General features: G+C 41.7%; 1 protein-coding gene across 1 annotated transcript in view; it reads right to left on the bottom strand.

The window, feature by feature from the left end:
• Positions 1 to 13,160, bottom strand: part of PON1 (paraoxonase 1) — a 31,487-nt gene extending 18,327 nt beyond the window's left edge. The window contains exons 1-4 of the mRNA XM_043462644.1: positions 13,003 to 13,160; positions 3,077 to 3,147; positions 1,555 to 1,610; positions 152 to 320 (exon numbers count right to left, since the gene is read on the bottom strand). Of these exons, the coding sequence (XP_043318579.1) occupies positions 152 to 320; positions 1,555 to 1,610; positions 3,077 to 3,147; positions 13,003 to 13,076 (370 nt within the window). The 5' untranslated portion in view covers positions 13,077 to 13,160. The remainder of the gene's footprint in view (positions 1 to 151; positions 321 to 1,554; positions 1,611 to 3,076; positions 3,148 to 13,002) is intronic.
• Positions 13,161 to 24,652: the final 11,492 nt, after the last annotated feature.

The following is a 24,652-nucleotide window of genomic DNA, read 5'->3' on the forward strand; positions in this document are numbered from 1 at the left end:
TTCACATAGGAGGTAAGTTTAAAATCCAGAGTGAGCACATGATTCATGACTGTACTTTAGTCGAATGAAAAGAAATATTCATTCATTAACATTTTTTTCTGTTTTTTTTTTTAAATTCGGTTTTATTTTTAATAAACATTGAATTCGTTACCTTCATCTGTGAATGTGCTAATGCCATGAGGGTTAAATGAAGATGCATCAAAGTTACTTCCAGTCATCTTTAATTCCAACACTGTAGGATCCTCTTCGTTTAGGTCCATCAGAAGTATTTTTCCAGGCTTATCAGGTTCAAAGCTTTTTATTCCAGGATATCGTAATCCCTTATAAAATAACAGAGGAGAAAACACAGGCACTCTACTAATACTTCAAATGCTGATGGAGGTGGTAGACAGCACATGGGTTCACACTGTCTGGTTCAGGCCACAAGCCACATGGCAAGCCTATTAGCTGGCTTGTGCAAGCAGTCTTTGGGGGTTTCTGGAAGTCACATGCTCCCAGGTGACCCCACATAATGGGCACAGACCCTTCCATCATCAGCTGCAAAGCATGTATGCTGAATATCACAGCTACGAATCCATGATGACGATTAAAAAAAAAAAGATGAAGAGCAGACCAAACAGGCATTTACTAATAAGCTTCAGTAATATAAGCAAGGAACATAGAAGAACACGGGTTATGGATCGTTCCCTGGCAGGTTTCATGGAAGCATCTCAGAAACAAAGGTTTAGGGTTAGAGTCTAATAACTCCAGGGAGCAACTCCTTCTTCCTTAGCTTGAAGGTAGGACAGTCCAGCTACTATTTGTTTTAGATAGTGGGGTCCTACGTAAGATTTAATGGAAATTTGTATTCTGTTGCTTTAAAAAAAAGTTTGTAAGACACCTCTTCAGAGGATGATCAGTCTTCATAGGAGAAAACTGGATTAAATAAACTACAACAGGCAGCAAAGAATTTTCAGTGGCTGGATGACTTGAATACTGTATCCTATCAACTCTGTTATCCTTCATTAGGGTGATGACTTTTGTTTTTGAGCTATATCATCTACCACAATGAATTGTATGCAAGAGAGTTTCAACAACAAGATGGCTCTTCTTTCCAGAAGTTTGGGATTGTGGCATGACCTACTAACATTTTAAAATTAAAAGGCTTATTCCAAAAAGTGTAAAAAGAAGGATTAAAATCTAAATGATATGTGAGGGGGAACATACACACACACACACACACTCTCAATTCAGCAGTTATTTGACTACACTGCTTATGTTCTTCAAGGAATAGACAGATGAATGGGAAGCCATTCTTGAACTCACTGGACTCAAATTGTCACCGTGGAAGAGAAGGGAATCCAGGAGTCCAGTGTACACACAGGAATACAAACATGCATAGAACATACATGATCATAATCTAACACCAGTATGCCTACACAGGTTGTTTTTTGAACCATATCACCGCTCATTTTATTCGAAGATGGGCATTGGTATAAAGAAGGCTGAAATGAAAGGCGAGCTGCTGGTCCTAGAAAATGGTTCAGATCCCAGGAAATGAAAGGGAACACTTACGGCGCTAATGAAAGCAAGTCCATTATGAAGTATCTCCAAGTCTTCAGCGCCAGTTTCTTCAAAAGAGAGTATAGACAGCACAGATTGTTTAGACTGTTGCAGGAAGTCAGGGGGCCTTTTCTTCATCACCCCTAACTTGAAAATGGGGCTACATATTTAGTTCTTCTTTGATAGGTTCAGAATAAATCATTCTTTCCTTTATTTATTCAAACTGATTCATATGGTTATTTATGAGATTCATATAATAAATTGTATTTAAAATTTACACTTAATATATTTGTTTTAAATTCATGAACTAGAACTTTTTTCTCAGAGTCTGAAATCTCTTAAATTTCATGGAAATTCACCAGAGGTACAAAAGGTATAGTAATTTGAAAATAGCTTGCAATTTTTAAAGACACAGAGTAAACTCCCCATACATGTTGACACCTAATCATTCCAAATCAAATAAACTCTTTGAAAAGCCCTATTGGAAACACAAGCAAATTTCAAATGCTTTGGTTAAAGTGAGGATATGTTTCATATGCTGAATATGCCTTTACAAGTAACAATAAATAACTCACCAAGTTAGTTATGCTTTAACACATGTAAATTTTTTGAATTTCAATCAATCTCAAGACATATGTGATTTTTTATTTGGTATTAATTTTACAAATACCCAGTGATATTTAATATCAATATCATGCTTGTTTTTTAGAAAAAATGATTGCACTATATGATATCTGACCAAGCTAATTGATGCTATTTGCATAAAATCATGTGATCTAGCCTTTCTAACCTCAACTGAGATAAATGATTCTAAAAAAAACAAACAAACCCTCAAACATAACAAAAGCATAAATGTCAAACAAGTTCTTTTCAAATAACAAAGCTGATTGGTTGAAACCAGATGGAGACTTGAGTCCTCCGAGCCTCCCTGCTGGCTGTCTACCAGCTTCTGTTACCCCATCCTTTTTATCTTTGCTGAGGGGCCTGCCTCCCACAAAGGAGGCCCCCTAATTACTTTCCCAGCTTCCTTTGCAGCTAGGGCACCAGCCTGTTGTCTAGCTCTGACTAATGAGATCTGAGGGGAAATCTACTGAGAGCTTCTGGGAAAATTTTGCCTCCCAGATATTAAAAGAGAAATGCATAAGGAAAGCCCTGTGGTAACTGCAAAGGTGTGTGAGGTCTTTATAAACATTATGTTCTTTACTCATTACTCTTTCTCCTTCTGTCCCTCCTCTGCCATCTGCTCAGGTTATGTTACCATAAAATCAAATGCTTCCTGACTACAGTTTCTGCTAAATGAACCAAAGAAAAACAAATAATCAAAAAGCGGTCAAACCCCTTGATGACAGGTTGGTAGAGCCAAAGGTCAAGTAATCTGGTATTTACAACTAACTACTGACTTGATAATACTCTCCTGGCTAGTAGTCTTATTTTTGAACAGAATTAAATAGGTGTATTAATCAAATAACTCACAAAGTAATACTTCAAGTGCAGTATTATCAGTTGATAATACTTCCTCTTCTCAAATGCTTACCTATTCCTTTTATTAATTTACAGTTAGGAAGTTCTACCGATTTTACTTCTCGGGAAGCGTTCATTCTTGCTCTGGAAAAGAAAAGAAAAAAAGGAATAAAATATGCATAAAACTATCCAGAAATTTAACTAAGTTGCAAAAGTAAGTAGCCAGTAAAATTCTCCTTAACTGTATTTTGCCTGGGTTTCAACCCCAGGGTTAGTGGTCCCTGAAACCTGAGCAATTCTATCAGACAAGGCCTGAGCAAGACACACGGGGCCCCTGGGCACAACGTTTAGTGTACACTTAGCAGAGGTGGGTAGATGTGCTGTGTGCTCAGTTGTGTCTGATTCCTTGTGACCCCATGGACTGTAGCCCACCAGGCTCCTCCGTCCATGGGATTCTCCAGGCAAGAATGCTGGAGTGGGTTGCCATTTCCTTCTCCAGGGGATCTTCCTGACCCAAGGATTGAACCCGCATCTTTTGGGTCTCCTGTGGGCAGGTGGATTCTTGAAGACTACACCACCCGGGAAGCCCTGCGTAGAGACACAAAGATGTGCAGTGTCCTCTTCAGGGCTCTGTGCCCTTTGGCAGAACAGGAACTATTTCATCAACCATGCTAGGAGCCCTAAGTGGACGCTGGGGTTAAATAACAACATGGGTCCAATTTGATTCCATCTGGCTGCTGACAGATAGGCCTCCTGCCGTCTGCCCAGTGTGGTCCCAAAGCCTGGACTGGGCACCTGATTTCAGGTGTGTTACTTGAAAAATGCAGGTGTGCTTAAAGGATTTATAACTTCAGAAATCCTACCCAAGGCCAGTGTATTTAAAGGCATCGCACGCACGTGGGCATGCGCGCGTGCACACACACACATACACACACACACACACACACAAGTAATTTATTAAATTGGAATGCATAAACATCCTGGGGAACATGTGAGTCAAGGACAAAGGAAAAAAGAACAGCTGTGGGAAGCAGGCACCAGCAGGCTGCCTGGGCGCGTAGCACAGAGCTGTTGTTGATGCGGCATTTGAAAGAAATGGATCTCCACATTAGCTCAGCCAAGAGAATAAACATTTTTTTTTTTTTTTTTTTGAGAACTAAGGATAGTATGCTGCAGTTCATGGGGTCGAAAAGAGGCCGACAGGATTTAGTGATTGAACAATGACAACAATGATACAATACAGCCAGAGTGAGTAGCAATGCTTATCCGACCAGCCCTAGAAATCTTATTTGACTAAAGATAGTCAGGCGGAGAAGTCTCTCACTTGCCTTACTGATAATTTCCTCTCATAGAAGGAAGAGGATGGGTGAAGGGGTGACTAGACACTGAATAAAATTGTTAACAACCTGGTATAAAATAATACGAATTTGGAGGTGACTGATCTTCCATCTTTTCATTCAGAAAAAATTGTAGGGTGTTCCCACTAGTCCTACTACTATGTCATTAGCTAGCATTTTCACCCTCTAATAGGGTCTGAGCTTAAGAGGCTAGCAGTGAGATCTAGAAATCAGCTTTGTTAAAATGCCACAGTTCATTATTAGCATGGAGTAGAGATCTACCAGTCGGAATGCTACAGATCCAGAGGTGAATGGACAGACAAGGAAAGCCTGGCTGCAAGGAGAGCGTGGTCCCTGAATGATGGACACGAACTTGGAAAGCAGACTTCAAAGGCAAGTTGTGATCTGCCTCCATGACTGAGAAAGAAAGAGGTATTCCAACAATGGAAATTTGACATTATAGTCACAAAAGTTTGCAGTAAAGAAATAAAAGGGCAAGTCTGGAGCTTTATCAGCTTTTCAGACTAAGACCCACATTAGGAAAAGCATTTTATTTGGTGGCAGCACATACATACACACATACCTGAAACAAAGTTCGTGAAAGGATACTTCCCCTCAGCAATGTGATACAGTCTTAATTTTTCTATTCAATTGTTTCATTTATTTAACGATACTGATAATACAAAAAAAAATATTGGTGAGGGTTTGGGAAAACAGGGAACACTATTCCACTGTTGGTGGGAATATAAATTGGTACAGCCACTGTGGAAAACAGTATGGAAGTGCCTCAAAAAGCTGAAAGAACTACCATATGACCCAGCAATTCCACACCTGCATATATGTACTGAGAAAATGAAAACACTAATTTGAAAAGATACCTGCACCTCAGTGTTCATAGCAGCATAATTTACAATAACCAAGATATAGTCGAGATACAGAAGCAACCTAAGTATACCAACAGATCAGTGGGTAAAGATGTAATGTGTATATGTGTGTGTGCATGTATGAATTTTACACAGTCATAGAAAAATAATGAAATGTTGCCATTTCAACAACATAGATGGACCTGGAAGGTATTAGGCTTACTGAAATGTTAGGCAGAGAAAGACAAATACTGTATATTATCACTTATGTGTGGAATCTAAGAAATAAATGAACGAAGATAACAAGAGAGAAACCGACTCACAGATACAGAGGACAAACTAGTGGTTATCAATGGGAGTGGGAAATGGGGAGGGGCAATATAAGGGAAGAAGATTAAGAGGTACAAACTATGATCTTTAAGATAAATAAGCTACAAGGATATATTATACCACACAGAGAACATAGCCAATATTTTATAACTACAAATGGAGTACAATCTATAAAATATTGACTCACTATGCTGTGTACCTGAAAGACTAGTATAATACCATAAACCAACGATGTGAGTCGCTCAGTCGTGTCTGACTCTTTGTGACCCCATGGACTGTAGCCCACAAGGCTCCACTGTTCATGGAGTTCTCCAGGTGAGAATACTGGAGTGGGTTGCCATTTCCCCCTCCAAGGGCTCTTCCCACCCCAGGGATCAAAGTTGGGTCTCCCACATTGCAGGCAGATTCTTTACCATCTGAGTCACCAGGGAAGCTATTCTTCAATTTTAAAAATAATAAAATAAAAATAAATAAATAAGGGCTGATCAACTGAACTGATCATAATTTACTACATTGATTTTGTGATCCACCATTTGACAACACAGCTTTACAGAAAGCTTAGCGAATATGTACAGAGTGCCCCAAGGAACTCAAAAGACAGGTTTACAAGAGGTCATAATCAAGGACAATACAAAGAGGGACACAGAAGAAGAGAGTCAGTGACAAGCCATCAGTGAGTGCGTCAAGACTTGAGAAAAATGCCAAGGATAGCCATATTGGAGTCAAAATCACACAGGAAGAAGAGGCTCCGTGGCTTGCAAGGTTCAGTAAGTGTGATGTGCTCACAGGAGACAGACAAATGCAGAAATCATTAGCCTCTGTTCTTACTCAGGCTTCTCTCTCTCACGGAAGCTGATCTCTAACCTGGAAAAGGCAGAATAATCACAGCTAAAGGGAGCCAGTTGTAGGTAAGGAGGCATTAAGTCAGCACTCAGCTGCTTTTGGTTCAAATTTGTGGCCATGAGTGGGTGCTGTCTCTGTGTGACCCCATAGACTGTAGCCCACCAGGCTCCTCTGTCCGTGGGATTCTCCAGGCAAGAATACTGGAGTGGGTTGCCATGGCCTCCTCCAGGGGATCTGCCTGACCCAAGGATTGAAAACAAGTCTCATGTCTCTTGCATTGGCAGGTGGGTTCTTCACCACTAGTGCCACCTGGGAAGCCCAAATCTCAACAGACTAATCATTGTTACTGTAGGTCAGGCACTGCAATTACTCTGCTTTAACCCTCAAAGCTCTCCCTGAGATATTATTTTCCCTGTTTCACAGGTGACGAAGATTAACTGGCTTTTCAAGTCTACAAAATTATGAAGTGGCTGAGCTGGGGTTGGAACCCAAGTATGAATGCAAAGATCACCCTCAGTCCTCTGCCCAGCAAAATTTACCAGTATTACCACTTCCAAAAAGCTGGAAGAAATGCCAAAAGACAGCAGATTGTGTTACGATAGTCCAGCTCATGTTTTTCTATTTTACTTTCAATTATCAGGAAATATCTTGTCAAGGGCTTAAGTCCAAATGTTCCAGGTCTAAAGGACAAAGTTCAATGTTCGTGATGTGTCACTGATTAATAAGCTGCTGAACTCTGGCCAGAAAACACATACTCCCTACTATGAATTATTCTTTGCAAATACATGGCAGCTCCTTACAAAAGAAAGTAAGGATCTTTAGCTTTGCATTAAGAAATCCATTCTGGAACTTTCCTTGGGCCATATGTACCCTCACGGGACTATCTTCTGCCACTGCACACTCCTCATTCTTCAATATTTCTTATTGGGACCTACTAATCCTTAAAAGGATGGAATTGAAATTTGTTATGATTTTACCTGTTTGTTTTATCTTTTTTGCTGGGTCTTTGTTGCTCCTCAGGCCTTTTTCTAGTTGCAGCAAGTGGGGGCTACTCTCGAGTTGTGGTGTGTGGGCTGCTCTTGCTGTGGAGCACGGGTTCCAGGGTGTGATGGCTTTAGCGGTTACAGCACAAAGGCTCAGGAGTTGTGGCTCCCAAGCTCTAGAGCACAGGCTCAATAGTTGTGGTGCGCAGGCTGAGTTGTTCCACGACATGTGGCATCTTCGCACTCAGATCAGGGATCGAACCCATGTCTCCTGCACTGGCAGGCAGATTCTTAGCACTGAGCCACCAGGGAAGCCCTGGAGTTTGGATTTGAAATCAGGTACCATGACATCAAGAATCCTCTTCTCTACATCACTTGCTCATGCAAGTTTTCCCTCCACCTAGTCCTTCCTGCTAATCCACCTGCAAGCTTCCTACTCATGACCAGTCTGCAACTCCTCCTGATCTTTCATGATAGGATTAGTACCCCCTTCATTTATCCTCACAAATCTTCACATATACATCTACAGAGTCTCTTTCCATATTGTTTTGTGATAATCAGTTTGTAGTCTCATTGCTAACACTAAACTCTGAAATCTGTGACCGAATACTGCATCCTATTCAGTCCTGTGACTTTGCACAAGTACACAGAGCTCCAGTAAAAAAGAAATTACTTGGGAGACGTCTGCGAATTGTTTTGTGGAATTAGCAGGCTAGTGCATCAGATGGAGAAGGTGATGTTGGTTGCATTGATAGAGGAGGACCAGTGAATTATTTGTTCTTAACCTAGGGTTTCAGTGAGGTCTTACCATAACATATATTCAAATTTCACTCATTTAGTGGATCATTCATAGATAGATTATAGCACATGGCAATAATAAAAACTAACATTTACAGAGTATCTTTCATGGGCCAGATTTTATACATATACCTACTGTGATAGGTATTATGAGCCCATAATATTAAGGTGGAGAAACAGGTTCAAGATGGTAAAGTTGAGGCACGCTGACACCGGGAACTCTTTGCTACAATGCTTGCACCTGGACAAACATCTCCCAGAGCAACAGAAGAAAAACTATAAGGGACTAAAAAGAACTGTATGCAGACGCAGTTGGAACAAATGATCAACATGATGCAAAAAGGACCAAAAATCCAACAGCCACTTATAAGTTGTCAGAGAAAAGCAGGGTACTGCACATGATTCCTACACACAGTTCCATCAAGCAGGTCAGCCAACCACCCCAGCCACCCCCGTGGCCTGACCGCTGGGTTGGCACTTACTCCCACCCCATTTAAGGGACCAGATTGCTCCCCAATCAAGGAGCGAGCAAGGGAAGCTGTTACTTGTTTTTACTCCCTGTGCTGCAGCACGAGTCTCCCCAAAAACCTTACCTAAATTTCTCCTCTGACCTGTTATCAATTTCTGTTGGTTAAAAGGCCCAAGAATCCAGGTCAGTAACAAAGTGACCTGAAAGCTGAAGAACAGGTCCAGCCCAGGTCTGCTGGAATCCCCCACTATCCTTTTCCCACTAGAGTGTGTTGCCTGGAGTGGGCACGGGGGTAGCAGAAATATTAACGCTATTAATAAAGGCTCGCTTTGGTGTTTCCTTGTAATAAAGAGTTTCACGCATTACGTCCTGCAAAACTGCTTCAGTCGAGTCTGACTCTTGGTGAACCTACGGACGGAAGGCCCCAGGCTCCTCTGTCCATGGGATTCTCCAGGCAAGAATACTGGAGTGGGTTTGCCATTTCCTCCTCCAGGGTAGCTTCCCAACCTACCTTGAGATTGAACCCGTGTCTCTTATGTCTCCTGCATTTGGGAGGCAGATTATTGACAACTAGCACCAGCAATTTAAGAAATGAGGAAGTTGCCCCAGAGATGCATAGTCAACATTCCACACACCAGGGGGCACTGTTTACGTCGTAGTGCACCGGAAGTGCAGTGGGCAAATGCAGTGCGCCTGCGCAGTGAGCAGTCTACAAAACCTCAGCGGCCGTAGGCACAGACGGGCGGGAAAGACGGCTAATCCAAAGGAGAGCCCTTATTTCCTTCCTCTGTGCTGCTGTCACCTCAGAAGTATCTGGGAACCCCTCAAGACACATCTAGTATCCGTCCATGAGTTCCCTCCAGCTCCAGGACTATAGAACTTCTTGCGAACCTACCTTAGTCCCACACGCCACATCTCTGAGGGGAAAAAAAGATGTATCTCCTCCGAGGATTCACCTCGACCTTGCTGCTGGCCTCAGCGTATAATCTTTTCCCTTCTCTCCCTTGGACAGATTCATGATTTTCACTGAAATTAAGAGGTCTTATCTCTAAAATGCGGATCAAGGTAATTTACTGATCCTCTAGGCTCTCTTTATCTGGTTCTGAGTTGGGGGCGGGGGGCCCCTGCAGGATTTGAATGTCCTTTTTAAACCGCACACCTCAGGTGGGAATTCGAACACAATCTTGCCTCACGTGGGAGACAGGAGCCCAGGTGAACCTCATGTGAGACTCCAACCCGCAATCTTCTGACTGAAACCGCGCACCTAGTCTCCGGACTTCATGAAGTTCAGGAGAGGCAAAGTGAAAGGTAAGAAGTAGATTTATTAATAGCCTTTGTAAAGAAGTTGCCAGGCAATGGGGCGTGAGAGGATGGTCGTGTCTCAGGTTTCCGGCGAGCTCCTGAGACGGGCTCCCAAGTAAGGGTGCTTGGCTCCGGGCAGGAAAGACGGCAAGAGCGAGCCAGAGTCGAGAGAGGAGACACACAAGGCTGAGACAGAATGCCGCCATCTTGGAAGGCAAGGGGGAGGCGGTGCGCAGGGCGGGTGGCTACTTTTTATGGACTGGGTGATTTCATATGCTAACAAGTGGGAGGATTATTCCAGCAGTTTCAAGAAAGGGTAGGGGATCTCCAGGCACTGGGTCACCACCCACTTCCTGGCTTTCTATGGTCAGTCTCAGAACTATCATGGCGCCTGTGGGCGTGGCTCTCTGCATATGCTAACCTACTACAAGGAGTGCATAATGAGGCTCCAATGGCTGGAAGTTGAAGCTTCCAACATGTTGAGTCTATTAGGTTTTATCCCTTGGACAGACTTTTGTCCCGTCCTAAACAGCTAAGTGGTTCTTTCAAAGCTTGTGCGCACCCCCTTCCCTCCTGTCTCACTTTGGAGATTTGCATACAAATCCCCTGAGGAGCTTGTGAAATAAGACTAGTTCTGATTCAATAGTGCGAGGTGGGGCCTGAGATTGTACTAGTCCTGGGAGCTCCAGGTGATGCTCAGTGGTCCATGGTCGGTCCACTTTCCCTTCCTCCCCCATCTGAGTTGCTTGAAGGCTCTGCACCACCCTGCATCCCCATAACCACCCGTCGTCCTGTTGTTTAGTTGCTAAGTCATAGCTGACTCTTCGCAACCCCATGGACTGTAGCCCGCCAGGTTCCTCTGTCTATGGGCTTTCCCAGGCAAGAATACTGGAGTGGGTTTCCATTCCCTTCTCCAGGGAATCGTCTCCACCCAGACATCAAAGCTGCATCTCTTGCATCTCCTGCATTGGCAGATGGATTCTTTACCACTGAGTCACCCATCTTCCCAGCTGCACATTATTCCTACTCTGCTCTCTGTTCTAGCCCTCTTTTTCATTCAAAAACCACAGGTGCACCCCATGGCCACTTTCTTTCCCTTCTCAGTCATCTGATTACAGCCAGAAGTTAAAGGACTGAGGCTCCCTCCCCACATGCTAGACCCAGGTGGTGAAAGTAAAACAGGGAGTTCTCCAAACCAGACCTGGTCTTCCCACTGCAGCGTGCCCATGGCAAAGTGGCTCTGGGAGGCGCCCTAATTACAGGCAAGGCTACCAAGGGGACGTGCAGAGACTGATTATGTTAAGCTATGACCTTAGTGTGCTCTGGTCCCTTCAGACTAATCACAGTCAGGCTTGGGGGTCCAGAAACCTGCTGCCCACGGCCAGACCTCAACTTCTGTTGAAATTGAAGTCTTGGTGCAAATCAGTGATATAGAATAATTGGTCTCAAACTGTATCCCAGGAGTTATACAGGTGGTACCAAGAAAGGGAATAAAGGATGTGGGCAAGTAAGTCTGTGAAATGACAAAGCAAAAACATTTTGTGTATTTGTTACTGAAGGACTTTTCAAAGTGTTCAATGTGCCAGAATGCACTGTCAATCTCTAGGAAAAGGCTGTAATAGACATTTCCCAAATTTACTTTGTCTAAGGAACCTATTTTTTTTATAGAGCATGTTTTGTGACTTGTGTGCGTTCCAAGGAACAAACTTGGGGAAATATTAATGCTGGCTCAAATAGGCTAAGACTTCATGTTGAGAGAGAAACTTTTTAGGGTAGTAGTGGTAAAGCTATATTTTATGTATATATGTATATATATGCATATATATACACACATATATAATGTATTTACATATATGTATTAATATTATATATAATGCATAATGTATATAAGTATATATTCTTCTTTGACAACAAATAGTATCATGATTAGTGAAAATCCACAAACTGTAATTTTTACATGATTAAAAATCCCAAATCACTGTGTTTCTTACTTTTTTCTAAGTTTGTGATTCCAAAAGTAACAAACAATTAGAAAAGAAAATCCCAATATTTACAAAAACCTATTCTGAATGAATGTATGTATGTTTCTAAACAGTCAACAGGGTCATATGATCTTTTTCCAAAAGTCCAAAATGTTGAGTTTGATTTTTAGTAATGTTTTACTTCAAAGTCAATAATGAGGTATTACTGATTAATTGTTAGGGTTAGGATGATCTCTAGACTTTGAACCCCTATTAAAAAGTTATGAAACTACTGATACTTTCTTAGAAAACTTTTCCCTCTTGTATAGTACTTAAAGATTTATAAAACCTTTAAGGGAAGCAGAACACTTCTAAGCAGGGCACTTTTCCCTTTAAGGGAAGCAGGACACATTTATTAAATACTTACTATATCCCAAGCACATTGTTAGGTGCTTCTTATATGAGGTTTTGGTGATGAGTAGCCAAGATACACTGATATTCATGAAAAATAAATGTGAGAGATCCTACAATGGAAGGGACACAGCAAGAAACCAGGACATCAAGGTCTCTCCTCTAACCCTGACACATCTCCACTGGAGCAGGTGGCCATGTTCGTGCCCGTTCCTTCCCATCTGCCCCACTGCACACGGGAGTTTTCTGTCTCTCAGCGAGCCCTCAAACTGAGCATCTCCAAGCTGGGAAGTTTTCTGCCACCGCCAGGCAGCTGAGGCTGGAGCTTCTTCCCTAATTCTCACAACATCAGGGGCCCCCTCCAATCTGGTTATTTATTTTGCAGCAAATCTGAGAAGTGAATCTGTCGCCAAGATACATCAGTATTTATGAAAAATTAATTGGTGTGTGACAACAGCTTGGCCACTCACACCAAGGACAGTCGTCTCCTTAGCCTCTCTCCCAGGCCGTGAGCAAGGGTGTTCGGTGGTTGGGGAAAGTTGGATATTTATGAAATCGCTTTGGGATGTACATCCAGCAGTTGCCTTCTGATTTTCTAAGAGTCTGGAGCCAGCTTGGGAGTGGGGGGTGAGGGGGGAAGAGTCCCGGGTCTGACTAGTGGATAGGACAGACAGGACAGGGGTGGGCTGCTACCCAACTCACAGATAAGAAGACCGGTGATCCTTGAAGAATGCCAGCCCTAGCCCCAAGAGGGTGAGCACCAACAGCTTCGCCATGGCCTGGGACAGGCGGCGGCAGGATGGACGGACGCACAGACGGGAGAAGGGGTGGAGACCCTGCGCACCCGCAGCTAGGGCCGCTCGGGGGTTGGCCCCTCCCCTTCCCCGGGCGCAGCTCCCCGCCCGCCCTGCTCCGGGACTGCGGGAACTTGGTTGGGGTCAGTGCCTGCAGCCTGGTGCTGCGCGCCCCGGACGCTTTAAAGAGAACTAGCTGCCTAGAGAGGGCAGAAAGGGGAGAATAGGCAGGTCGGAGGAAACGGAGAGCTGTGGGAAAGGAGAGCCAGGCTTTGAGGTAGGCTCACTTTGTGCTAACAAGGTCCTAATCCTGTGACTCAGAGGGGTTCCGTAACTTGATCACTGTGACTCAGCCAGAAAAGGCACAAAAGGAAGGGAGGGCTGTGATTAGAACCTCTTAAGATACAAGTTTATTCTCTCCTGACTACCGCCACGTGGCTCCATCAGATATTTGCATATCAAGCTTCTCTTTCAGCACCACATTCATTCCAGACTCTTGACTGACACTGAGTACCTGTTATGTGCCAGCAATCAGTAAATATATCATAAAAATATGCTGTGGGTGATGCGTGTTTGCATTATGGGGATGCACATCCTCTGTGGAGAACAGTAAGGCAGGGAAAGGCATAGACCAGGCATACCGAGGTGCCCTTTAAGAAAGGGGTGCCCGGGGAGGCATCACTGATAAGGTGACTTCTGAGCAGAGAAGGGTAGGAAGTGCCTCTACCCTCTGCCTTCTCTCCTGTTTCCATGAATGAGTTTCCTGTTCATGAAAGACCATCTCTTCTCTTTGCTCTGGGTTTCTTTTTTTTTATTTCCTTCTCAAGAATTTCGGTCCCAGTTACAACTTCTCTCTCCTACAACATCTTCCTCTTCTCTGGAGTTATTGCCATTAGAAACAGGCATGCTTTAGGTTCACTCATAGTTTTCTGGGGAAAATACTCTTTGATCCCACATTTTAACTACCTACTGCTTTCTTTCTCTGCTGCTTCTGTTAAAAAAAAAAAAATTGATAAAATCTCTTAGACTTGTCAACAGTTGCTGCTTCCATTTTGTCACCTTTTGTAACAGATTAATGATGGCCACAAATTCTTTCACACTCTTTCTATAGAAAAGTGTGGTACAAGATCCCTCTTTTGATATTGGTGCTGTCTCTGTGAATGCCTTCATTTATAGAATGTAGTGGTGCTGTCCAAGTTTTCAGGCACAGCCTTAGAGACCAGGGGCCTCCATCTCTCGTCACTCAAACACTTACTCTTACATCTTGAGCTTCTGCTTAATAAATCTGACTGCCTCATTGGTGTGTTCATATGAAAGGGTCTGAGCATGTGGAGAGGGAAAGTGGCCAGCTAAGGCCAGGCATCTAGCTATCTCCACCAACGTGCTGGGTACAAGTGAAGCCTTCTTGGACCCTTGAGACTTGTTCAGCCACCCAGACAGTATCACTGAGGCAGCATCCCAGTTGATACCACATGAAGCAGAAGAATCAACCTGCTGAATCTTGCCCAAATTCCTTACTCATTGTATGTAAGCATAGGAAAATAAGTTTTTGGTTTGGTAACTGATTTTAGGAAGTATCTTTAACCTCCCATAGTCCACTTGACCATTCTAATAGAGCTTGTGTTCCTTCAGCTCAACCATCGAATTGGCTCTTACTAAATCACTCATAACATCTATGTTACCCAGTCCAGTGGTTACTTCTATGCTGTAATCATACTCAAATTTTAACCGCATTGGGCACAGATCACCACTTCCTTCTTTTTAAATACTTTCTCTTGTATTCGTGATCCCACCCTATCCATCTTTCCTCTACCCTTCTGGTCTTCTTTGCAGGGTCCTCCTGTCATTGAGCTCAAAATAATGAAGCTCTCGGACTAGTTTTGAGATATCTTCTCTTTCTACATTCTTCCCCAAGGTGGCCCCATCCATTCCAGTGGATTTACATACCATCAGTATGCTGGTTTTTCAGAAATGTATACACCTAACTCAGGTCACTTACTGTGGCTCTAACAGGCCATCTTTGGTCTAGCTAAAGTAGCACAGGCCACCTTCAGCAACATTTTGATATCTCATTTTTTTCAATCACTTTTTGTTTCTGAAGTCAACTCATTAATTTATTTATACTTTGTTGCTGCCTAATGGAGTGGAAGCTCCTTGAGGTCAGAGTTTTTGTCTTTTCTATACTGTGACCCCAGGGCATAAAAAAGAGGCTGGCAAAAAGTGGTCCCTTATTAGACATTAGACTGGCTGGCTGGTGAACATATACCTTCCCAGGTAGCACAGTGGTGAAGAATCTGCCTGCCAGTGCAGGAGACATAAGAGGTGCAGGTTTGATCCCTGGGTCAGGAAGATCCTCTGAAGTAGGAAATGCAAGCCACTCTGATATTCTTGCTTTAAGAATCCCACGGTCAGAGGAACCTGGTGGGCTACAGTCCATAGGGTCACAGAGCCAGACATGACTGAGCACGTGAAGATGAAGGATGATGATGGCTGGTGAGCACTCACTTTGTGCTCACCTGCTGGCTGCCTGGTTGATGCTTCCACTGGGGTGTCTTATAGTCTCTTCAAAATGTCTCCAAACCAGAATTATTGATTCCCTCACACCAGCATGTTCTATCCTCCAACCCTCCACACTTTAATTAATGGCACCACTACCATCTGGTTGCTCAAACTCCAAACCTAGATGTTTTTGTTCATCCATCTCTTTCTCTCACATCTCCTTACACAGGCATATCAGTCATAGGCTGTACTTCTGTATTAATTGTTTACTGCTGCATAGCAAATTACATAAAAATCTCACAGTCAGAAGACATTTATTGTCTCTTGATAAACCCATAGTTTCTATGGGTCAGGAATCAGCATGGCATAGCTAAATACCTCTGGCTTGAGGTCTCTCATGAACTGGCAGTCAGAGTTGCTGTGATGGTTAATTTTGTGTGTCAATTTGACTGGGCTAAGAGATGACCCAATTGCTGGTAAAACATTATTGCCTGCGACTGTGACAGTAATCCCAGAAGAGATTAGCATTTGAATCAGTAGATGAGATCAACTCTCATCAATGTGGGTGGGCATCACCCAGGCTGTTGAGGGCCTGAAGAGAATAACAAGGTAGAGAAGGGACCACTTCTGTCTCTCTTGACTTGAGCTGGCACATTATCTTTTCCTGCCCTTGGATACTGAAGCTTCTAATTCTCAGGCCTTCAAACTCTGGGACTTATACCAGTGGCCCCCTCATCTCTTAGGCCTTCAGACTGGACTGAATTATACCTGGTTCTCCAGCTTGCAGGCAGCACATCCTGGCATATATCAACTTCTGTAATCCTGTGAGCCAGTTCCACAATAAATCCCCTCTTATCTCTCTCTCTCTATCCATCTTTTTCTGGAGAACCCTAACTAATAGAGCTGTGCATGTGTGCTAAGTCACTTCAGTCATGTCCGACTCTTTGGGACACTATGGACTGTAGCCTGTCAGGCTCCTCTGTCCATGGGATTCTTCAGGCAAGAATACTGGAGTGGGTTGCTATGCCCTCCTCCAGGGGAATCTTCCCAACCCAGGGATTGAACCCACATCTCCTATGTCTTTTGCATTGGCAGGTGAGTTTCTTTACCACTAATGCTACCAGTAGAGTTGTAGTCTTATCTGAAAGCTCTACTAGGATGAGATAGAGGGGATAAGATCAGCTTCCAAGATCACTCACATAGTTCTTGGCAGATTGCAATCCTGCTTCATGGACCTCGCCACAGAGTTGCAGCACAACAAGGTAGCTGGCTTCCCTCAGGATAAGCTATCTACCCAAGCAAGAGAGTGTGCCTCCCAAATGGAAGCCACAATCTATTAACAACCTAACTACAGAAGTAACATCCTTCAGTGTCTGCCTTAGACTCTTTGCTAGAAGCCAACAACTATCTCCAGCACCCCTTTTGGAGAGAGGAATTAAGCTCCCTCTCTTGAGGGGATGCATATCAAAGAATGTGTGGGCATACCTTTAAAACCACCCCAGGTTCCAAATCAATCCTGAATCAGGCCACGTCTCCCCTTTTCCACTGATCATCACTGATCCGGGCTACTATTGTCTGTAGGCTCAAACAGCCTCTTCAGTGTTCTCTCTCTAACCGTCCAGTCCATTCTCCTCACTGCAGGTGATTTTTAAAAAATGTAAACAAGACTGTATCATTTCCCTGCCTCAAGGACTCCCTACTGTGGCTTCTCATTTTACTTTATCATCATAGCCTAAAAGGCCATGTGAGATCTGGCCTTGTGCCTGTGATCTGACCTGATTTCTTATCCTCCACTCATGAATGTTCCAGGAATATTAGCCTTCTTATCTTTCTGTAAACATGCCAAATATATTGTACCTCATCATTCTTGCCTTTGCTAGTCTTTGGCTAGAATATTCCCCCATTCCCTTGTCTGCTCCCTGACTGCTCCTTGATTTTCTCTTTCTTGTCATTCGGGTCTTAGCTGAAAAGTCACTTCTCCTGAGAGGCCTTTTCTAGTGTTACTGTCTATGGTAAGCTCCTTTTGCATCTTCTGCCCACCACCAGTCACTAAGACCTCAGAGCTGATATGAAATGGTTGGCACCAGTAGAGAAGTGCTGGTTATTAGAATAGTGATATCTTTCTGTACTGGTTGGTAAATACTTCTTCAAACCTCCCAAGGGATCCTCCACAATGCTGACCATTTTCCGTCTTTGGAAAACCTCCTCCCCCTGTGCCCCCCACACCCCAGGGGGAACCAATGACTAAGGAGTTACTGCCTGGCACAGTAGAGTCTCCAGGAGGCTCCTCCCACAGAGTGCCCTGCTTAATTTGAGAGTCTGAGAACGTGCGATACCAGGTGTTGAGGACATTGACTGTCAGCCCTGCCTTCACAGCAGCCTTCGCCGTCAGAGACCATCTTGTTTCTCTGTTTGCTCACTTGTATGCAGCCTGCTCCCCTTCGTTAGTACTTAAACTTGAGGAAGGCACAGGCTTTGACTAATTTGCCATCTTTCTTCTCAACTCCTAGATCAATTTCTGGCACATAGTAGGTGTTCAAAAATTTGGAGAAGGGGTAAAAGAAGGGATGAATGGCAAAGGATGAGGATGAAGGAAGGAAGGAAGACATGGAACTAAAGGGTGGGTTGAAGAATAGAGAAGAGATGCCACTTCCTACTCTTCTGACTTGGTTGATTTGTTAACTAATTCATTCATTGTATAAGTTATACAGTATATGAGTATCCTTTTCAATTTGTTTGTTCTACTCTGTCAGACCTTAGAGCACAGATTCTTAACTTTGCTTGAAGGGACTCAACCAGCCTTGAAACTGCTGAAGGCAGTAAAGCCCCTCCTTGGAGTCACACATCCAGAAAACACTCACATGCCCTTTCAGTGGTTTCACATGTCCAGCCTTGAAGCTGGACAAACAAAGTAATAAAATAATAAACGTAAGACCTATGATACTTTAAAGTTAATAAATTATGGCATATTAAAGTATTCCAGAGGCTCCAGGAATGGTTGTCAAACATTTATTCAGTTATTGAACAACATATATTGAGCATCTAACCTGTGTTAGGTACTATACCAGGTATCAGACTATAACAATGAAGGTATCAGATGAGGTAGCTATCAAACTAGACTATAAAAGGTATCAGACTATAACAATCAAACTATAACAATTTGTTTTAGTGAATAAAATGAAACAGTAATATGATACTAGTAATACACAGAGTGGTAAGAATAATAAAGAAGCATTGTGTATATGAGAAGGGTATTTAAGATTTCAGGGTTAAGAAAGACTACCTGAAGTATGTTCTAAACTGACACCTGAAAGAACAAGTAAGATGTGGACATATCAACCATGAGGAATAGAGAGGTTTTCGAAAAAATTGTTCCAAACAAAAGAGTGGGTACAGAGCAAGAGTTCCACAGAGAGTAGGTCATTTCAAAGTAACTGACAGTCCACAGGAAATCATTCATTGGTCAAGAGTTTTCACTTTTTCTTGGACAAGGATTCTTGATCTTTGCCCTTTCTAAATTCCATGTATATGTGTTAGTATACTGTATTGGTCTTTATCTTTCTGGCTTACTTCACTCTATATAATGGGCTCCAGTTTCATCCATCTCCTTAGAACTGATTCAAATGAATTCTTTTTAATGGCTGAGTAATATTCCATGGTGTATATGTACCACAGCTTCCTTATCCATTCGTCTGCTGATGGGCATCTAGGTTGCTTCCATGTCCTGGCTATTATAAACAGTGCTGCGACGAACATTGGGGTGCACATGTCTCCTTCAGATCTGGTTTCCTCGGTGTGTATGCCCAGAAGTGGGATTGCTGGGTCACATGGCAGTTCTATTTCCAGTTTTTTAAGAAATCTCCACACTGTTCTCCATAGCGGCTGTACTAGTTTGCATTCCCACCAACAGTGTAAGAGGGTTCCCTTTTCTCCACACCCTCTCCAGCATTTATTGCTTGTAGACTTTTGGATAGCAGCCATCCTGACTGGCGTGTAATGGTACCTCATTGTGGTTTTGATTTGCATTTCTCTGATAATGAGTGATGTTGAGCATCTTTTCATGTGTTTGTTAGCCATCTGTATGTCTTCTTTGGAGAAATGTCTGTTTAGTTCTTTGGCCCATTTTTTGCTTGGGTCATTTATTTTTCTGGAATTGAGCTTCAGGAGTTGCTTGTATATTTTTGAGATTAATCCTTTGTCTGTTGCTTCGTTTGCTATTATTTTCTTCCATCTGAGGGCTGTCTTTTCACTTGCTTATAGTTTCCTTTGTAGTGCAAAAGCTTTTAAGTTTCATTAGGGTGCCATTTGTTTATTTTGCTTTTATTTCGATATCTGGGAGGTGGGTCATAGAGGACCCTGCTGTGATTTATGTCAGAGAGTGTTTTGCCTATGTTCTCCTCTAGGAGTTTTATAGTTTCTGGTCTTACATTTAGATCTTTAATCCATTTTGAGTTTATTTTTGTGTATGGTGTTAGAAAGTGTTCTAGTTTCATTCTTTTACAAGTGGTTGACCAGTTTTCCCAGCACCACTTGTTAAAGAGGTTGTCTTTTTTCCATTGTATATCCTTGCCTCCTTTGTCAAAGATAAGGTGTCCATAGGTTCGTGGATTTATCTCTGGGCTTTCTATTCTGTTCCATTGATCTATATTTCTGTCTTTGTGCCAGTACCATACTGTCTTGATGACTGTGGCTTTGTAGTAGAGTCTGAAGTCAGGCAGGTTGATTCCTCCAGTTCCATTCTTCTTTCTCAAGATTACTTTGGCTATTCGAGGTTTTTTGTATTTCCATACAAATTGTGAAATTATTTGTTCTAGTTCTGTGAAAAATACCGTTGGTAGCTTGATAGGGATTGCATTGAATCTATAGATTGCTTTGGGTAGTATAGCCATTTTGACAATATTGATTCTTCCAATCCATGAACACGGTTATTTTCCCATCTGTTTGTGTCCTCTTTGATTTCGTTCATCAGTGTTTTATAGTTTTTATGTATAGGTCTTTTGTTTCTTTAGGGAGATATACTCCTAAGTATTTTATTCTTTTTGTTGCAATGGTGAATGGTATTGTTTCCTTAATTTCTCTTTCTGTTTTTCTCATTGTTAGTATATAGGAATGCAAGGGATTTCTGTGTGTTATTTTATATCCGCAACTTTACTATATTCATTGATTAGCTCTAGTAATTTTCTGGTAGAGTCTTTAGGGTTTTCTATGTAGAGGATCATGTCATCGGTAAACAGCGAGAGTTTCACTTCTTCTTTTCCTATCTGGATTCCTTTTACTTCTTTTTCTGCTCTGATTGCTGTGGCCAAAACTTCCAAAACTATGTTGAATAGTAGTGGTGAGAGTGGGCACCCTTGTCTTGTTTCTGATTTTAGGGGAAATGCTTTCAATTTTTCACCATTGAGGGTAATGCTTGCTGTGGGTTTGTCATATATAGCTTTTATTATGTTGAGGTATGTTCCTTCTATTCCTGCTTTCTGGAGGGTTTTAATCATAAATAAATTTTGTCAAAGGCTTTTTCTGCATCTATTGAGATAATCATATGGTTTTTATCTTTCAATTTGTTAATGTGGTGTATTACATTGATTGATTTGCAGATATTAAAGAATCCTTGCATTCCTGGGATAAAGCCCACTTGGTCATGGTGTATGTTTTTTAATATGTTGTTGGATTCTGTTTGCTAGAATTTTGCTAAGGATTTTTGCATCTATGTTCATCACTATCACAGCAACTTATAATCTAATAGTTTTAAAAGTCCTGTCTCAGATATCACCCAGACTTTTATAATTCATCTCCTTTGCTCTTTTACTCCTCACATGCTAAATAGTTATTTACACACATTGACATGTTAGTTTTTAAATATATTTGGTAAAAAGCACATCTACTAATTCTTACACAAACCTGGACTACTGAATATTCAGTAGCACCTATCGATGCATTGGCAGAGAGCCAGAACCAAATCTGCCAAGCTTAATTCTGTGCAGGCACAGAGAGTTGATTTTGTGGCTGCACTTGCTATTCTTCCTTTAGAAGTTGCTGAACCTGGTTGGCAGTAATTGCAATGTTCTCAAGTGTCTGTAAGTATGAAATTCCAATGTCATGAAAACTCCAATAACACCATTCTGCTTGAGGCATCTCTAGTAAAAATACAAAACGAAACCAAAAAAACCAACTCAGAAACCACCAGAGTTCAATCCTGGATTCATGGTCATTTTCTGAAATTCTACAGTAGCAGAAATAAAATGAAGATAATTCCTGTGGCTTTATTATATGAAATAAATGGAGAAAATCTGTGAAACTGCTCTGCAGAAATAAAGCAACTGCAGTGCAAATAATAAAGTTCTATCCAAATATAGAAAAAAGTTTAAAAAGTGTTTTCACCTCACGACATCGTGGTAGGTGAGATAGGGCCAATGTTACTATGCCCAGTTTATGCAAAGTCACTAAGTTAGGAAATGTAGGCATTTCAGATATGTATGTCCGGCTTTGGTGACCCTAAATTTAAGTGCATCTAAAAACAGAAAGTGTTAGTCACTCAGTCGTGTCCGACTCTTTGCGACCCCATGGACTGTAGCCTGCCAGGCTCCTCTGTTCATGGAATTCCTGACCAAGGGATCAAACCTGCTTCTCCTACAATGCAGGAAGATTCTTTACCATCTGAGCCATCAGGGAAGCCCATGGGTTTGCAAAGAGTCAGACATGACTGAGTGACTAACACTTCAGAAATAGAATTTCAAAGTATGTGAAGCAAAAACAGACTACTACACCACTTCACAACAGTTATCTAAGCATTAAACAGTTATCTGAGTCATCTCAAAAACTGAAAAACATAAAGTTGAATGATAGAAATAATAAAAAGACCAGTAATCTATGAAATAGAAAACAGAGAATACCCATTGTGTAGAAAGTTGTTCAGTCATAATGATGAGGTCCTGATACATGCTACAACATGGTGGCACTTTGAAAATATTATGCTAAGTGAAAGAAGACCATGTATTGTGACTCCATTTATATGAAATAGCCAAGATAGGTAAATGCACAGAGATAGAAAGCAGCTCGTTGTTACTAGGAGTAGGGGGAAAGGGTAACAGAGAGTCATGGCTTAATGGACATGGGTTTCCTTTTTGGGGTAAGGAAAATATTCTGACACTAAACAGTAATGATGGTTGCATGACACTGTGAATGTATTAAATTCCACTGAATTGTATATTTCCAAATGGTGGATTTTATGTTATGGGGGTTTTACCACATTAAAAAAGTCAGAGGACAAAATATTTAGAAAATGATTATTGAAAATATATAGTACTAAAATTTATAAAGCTTCAGTAAGACAGAGAGAGGTTAGAAAATCTAAAGAGAATATTATCACAGATCCTAAAAATCTTTTTATAAAATAAAAATGTATTATGAAATACTTTATTCCACTAAATTTGAAAAATTAAATGAAAATGATGAAATTCTAAACTTACAAAAAAATAAGAAGCAGGAAAATCTCAATAATTGTACATTTATTAAAAACATGGAATCTACTATTTCAAAGAAAGAAAGTGGAGCAACAGGAACTCTCCAGCGTTTAGTGGAATTACTACCTTGCTGTACATGTGCTTGTGTGGAACGAAATGTATGTGCTGGACATGAGTGTATCCTACTACTAACTCCAATTCTGCATGTATACCCAACAGAAATGTTTACATATGTATATTAAAATACATAGTACAAGAAGGTTCATTGCAGCTTAGTTTATAATTAAAAAAACAAACAAACTGGATGCAGCATAAGTGTTCATCAATAGTAGAATGGATAAATAAACTGTGGGATATTCATACAATGAAATACGCAATAAATGAAAAAGAATACTGCAGTGTGCTTACGGAGGCTTACAACAATGGTCTATTTATCACGTACGTCACGTGTCCATTGCAGGTTGGCTGCAGCTCTGCTTCCTGTCATCACCAATCCAGGAAGCAGTCTAGCAGAGCAGAGGGCATCCACGACATTACCAGTTTGGAGGCAAACAGAAAAGAGACACAGTGAAATGCGTACACTTGATGTTTCTACCTGGAAGAAGTGGCGTGTGTTACTTTACCAACATTTCATGGACCATAGTAAGCCATGTGGCCACTCTTTAAGTTCAGTAGCACAGAGATGGATCACCAGCCCACTGAGAATAGTGTACCAAGAAGAGAACAAGGATATTTGGGCAACAGTTATCCAACCTACCCTAGAGGTTGGGAAAGTGAATATCTAGCTTTTCTCTTGGGCTGATAGGCGTCATGGTGAAAATCAATGTCTGGTTCCTTGGAAGTAGAGGATTTCAAAAGCTCATGTTTTATTGAGAGAGTGCTCATCAGGAAAAATTCTGGATAGCAGTGAAGGTAGCAAGACAAGAAAAGGAAAAAGATCAAAATATTTAAACCTATTAATGGTAGGGCACATCTAACTTTACTGTTTCCATTAATTGTATAATGTGTGTGTTTGTGTGTGTGTCTTCCACCATACAGTGTGATTTATTTTCAGTACCAGGACAGTCTTCAGATTCACTACGGAAGCCACTCTTTTTTCCTATAGTGAAAATTGCCAACAGTCCAGAGAATGTTCCATCTGTACTTCATTTAGGTTTTACTTCTTAATGGAATCAATGACGTTTTACAGGTTCATGTGATACACCAGTTAGTTGTTAGAAACCACAGTGCTCCATTTCCCAAAATCATCCCTGACGAACCCAGCTCTTTCTGCTTTGTCTGCTCTGTCAGAGAGAGTATCAAATTGTGTGTTAAAAGTTTCCACTACATTCTCTATTCCTACTTAAAGCATGTTCCCCTTGGATTTCCTCACTTGCCCTTTTCTGTGCTAATTATGGTCTTTTACATCTCCAATAAATTATTTTCTAAACAACCTCATTGCATGGCAAAATTGAATTTTGGCAAAAAGTAAGTGGTTTTTTGCTGTGGACAATTTCATGAAGTATTGTGATGTATAATAGTTTGAACACAAGTACAGCAATAATATGTGTGCAACCAGGTCTTCTGTGATGGTGTGGTAGAGACACTAACTCAGCACCT

The sequence above is a fragment of the Cervus canadensis genome, chromosome 3 (genome assembly GCF_019320065.1).
Source record: "Cervus canadensis isolate Bull #8, Minnesota chromosome 3, ASM1932006v1, whole genome shotgun sequence".
Classification (NCBI taxonomy): domain Eukaryota; kingdom Metazoa; phylum Chordata; class Mammalia; order Artiodactyla; family Cervidae; genus Cervus; species Cervus canadensis.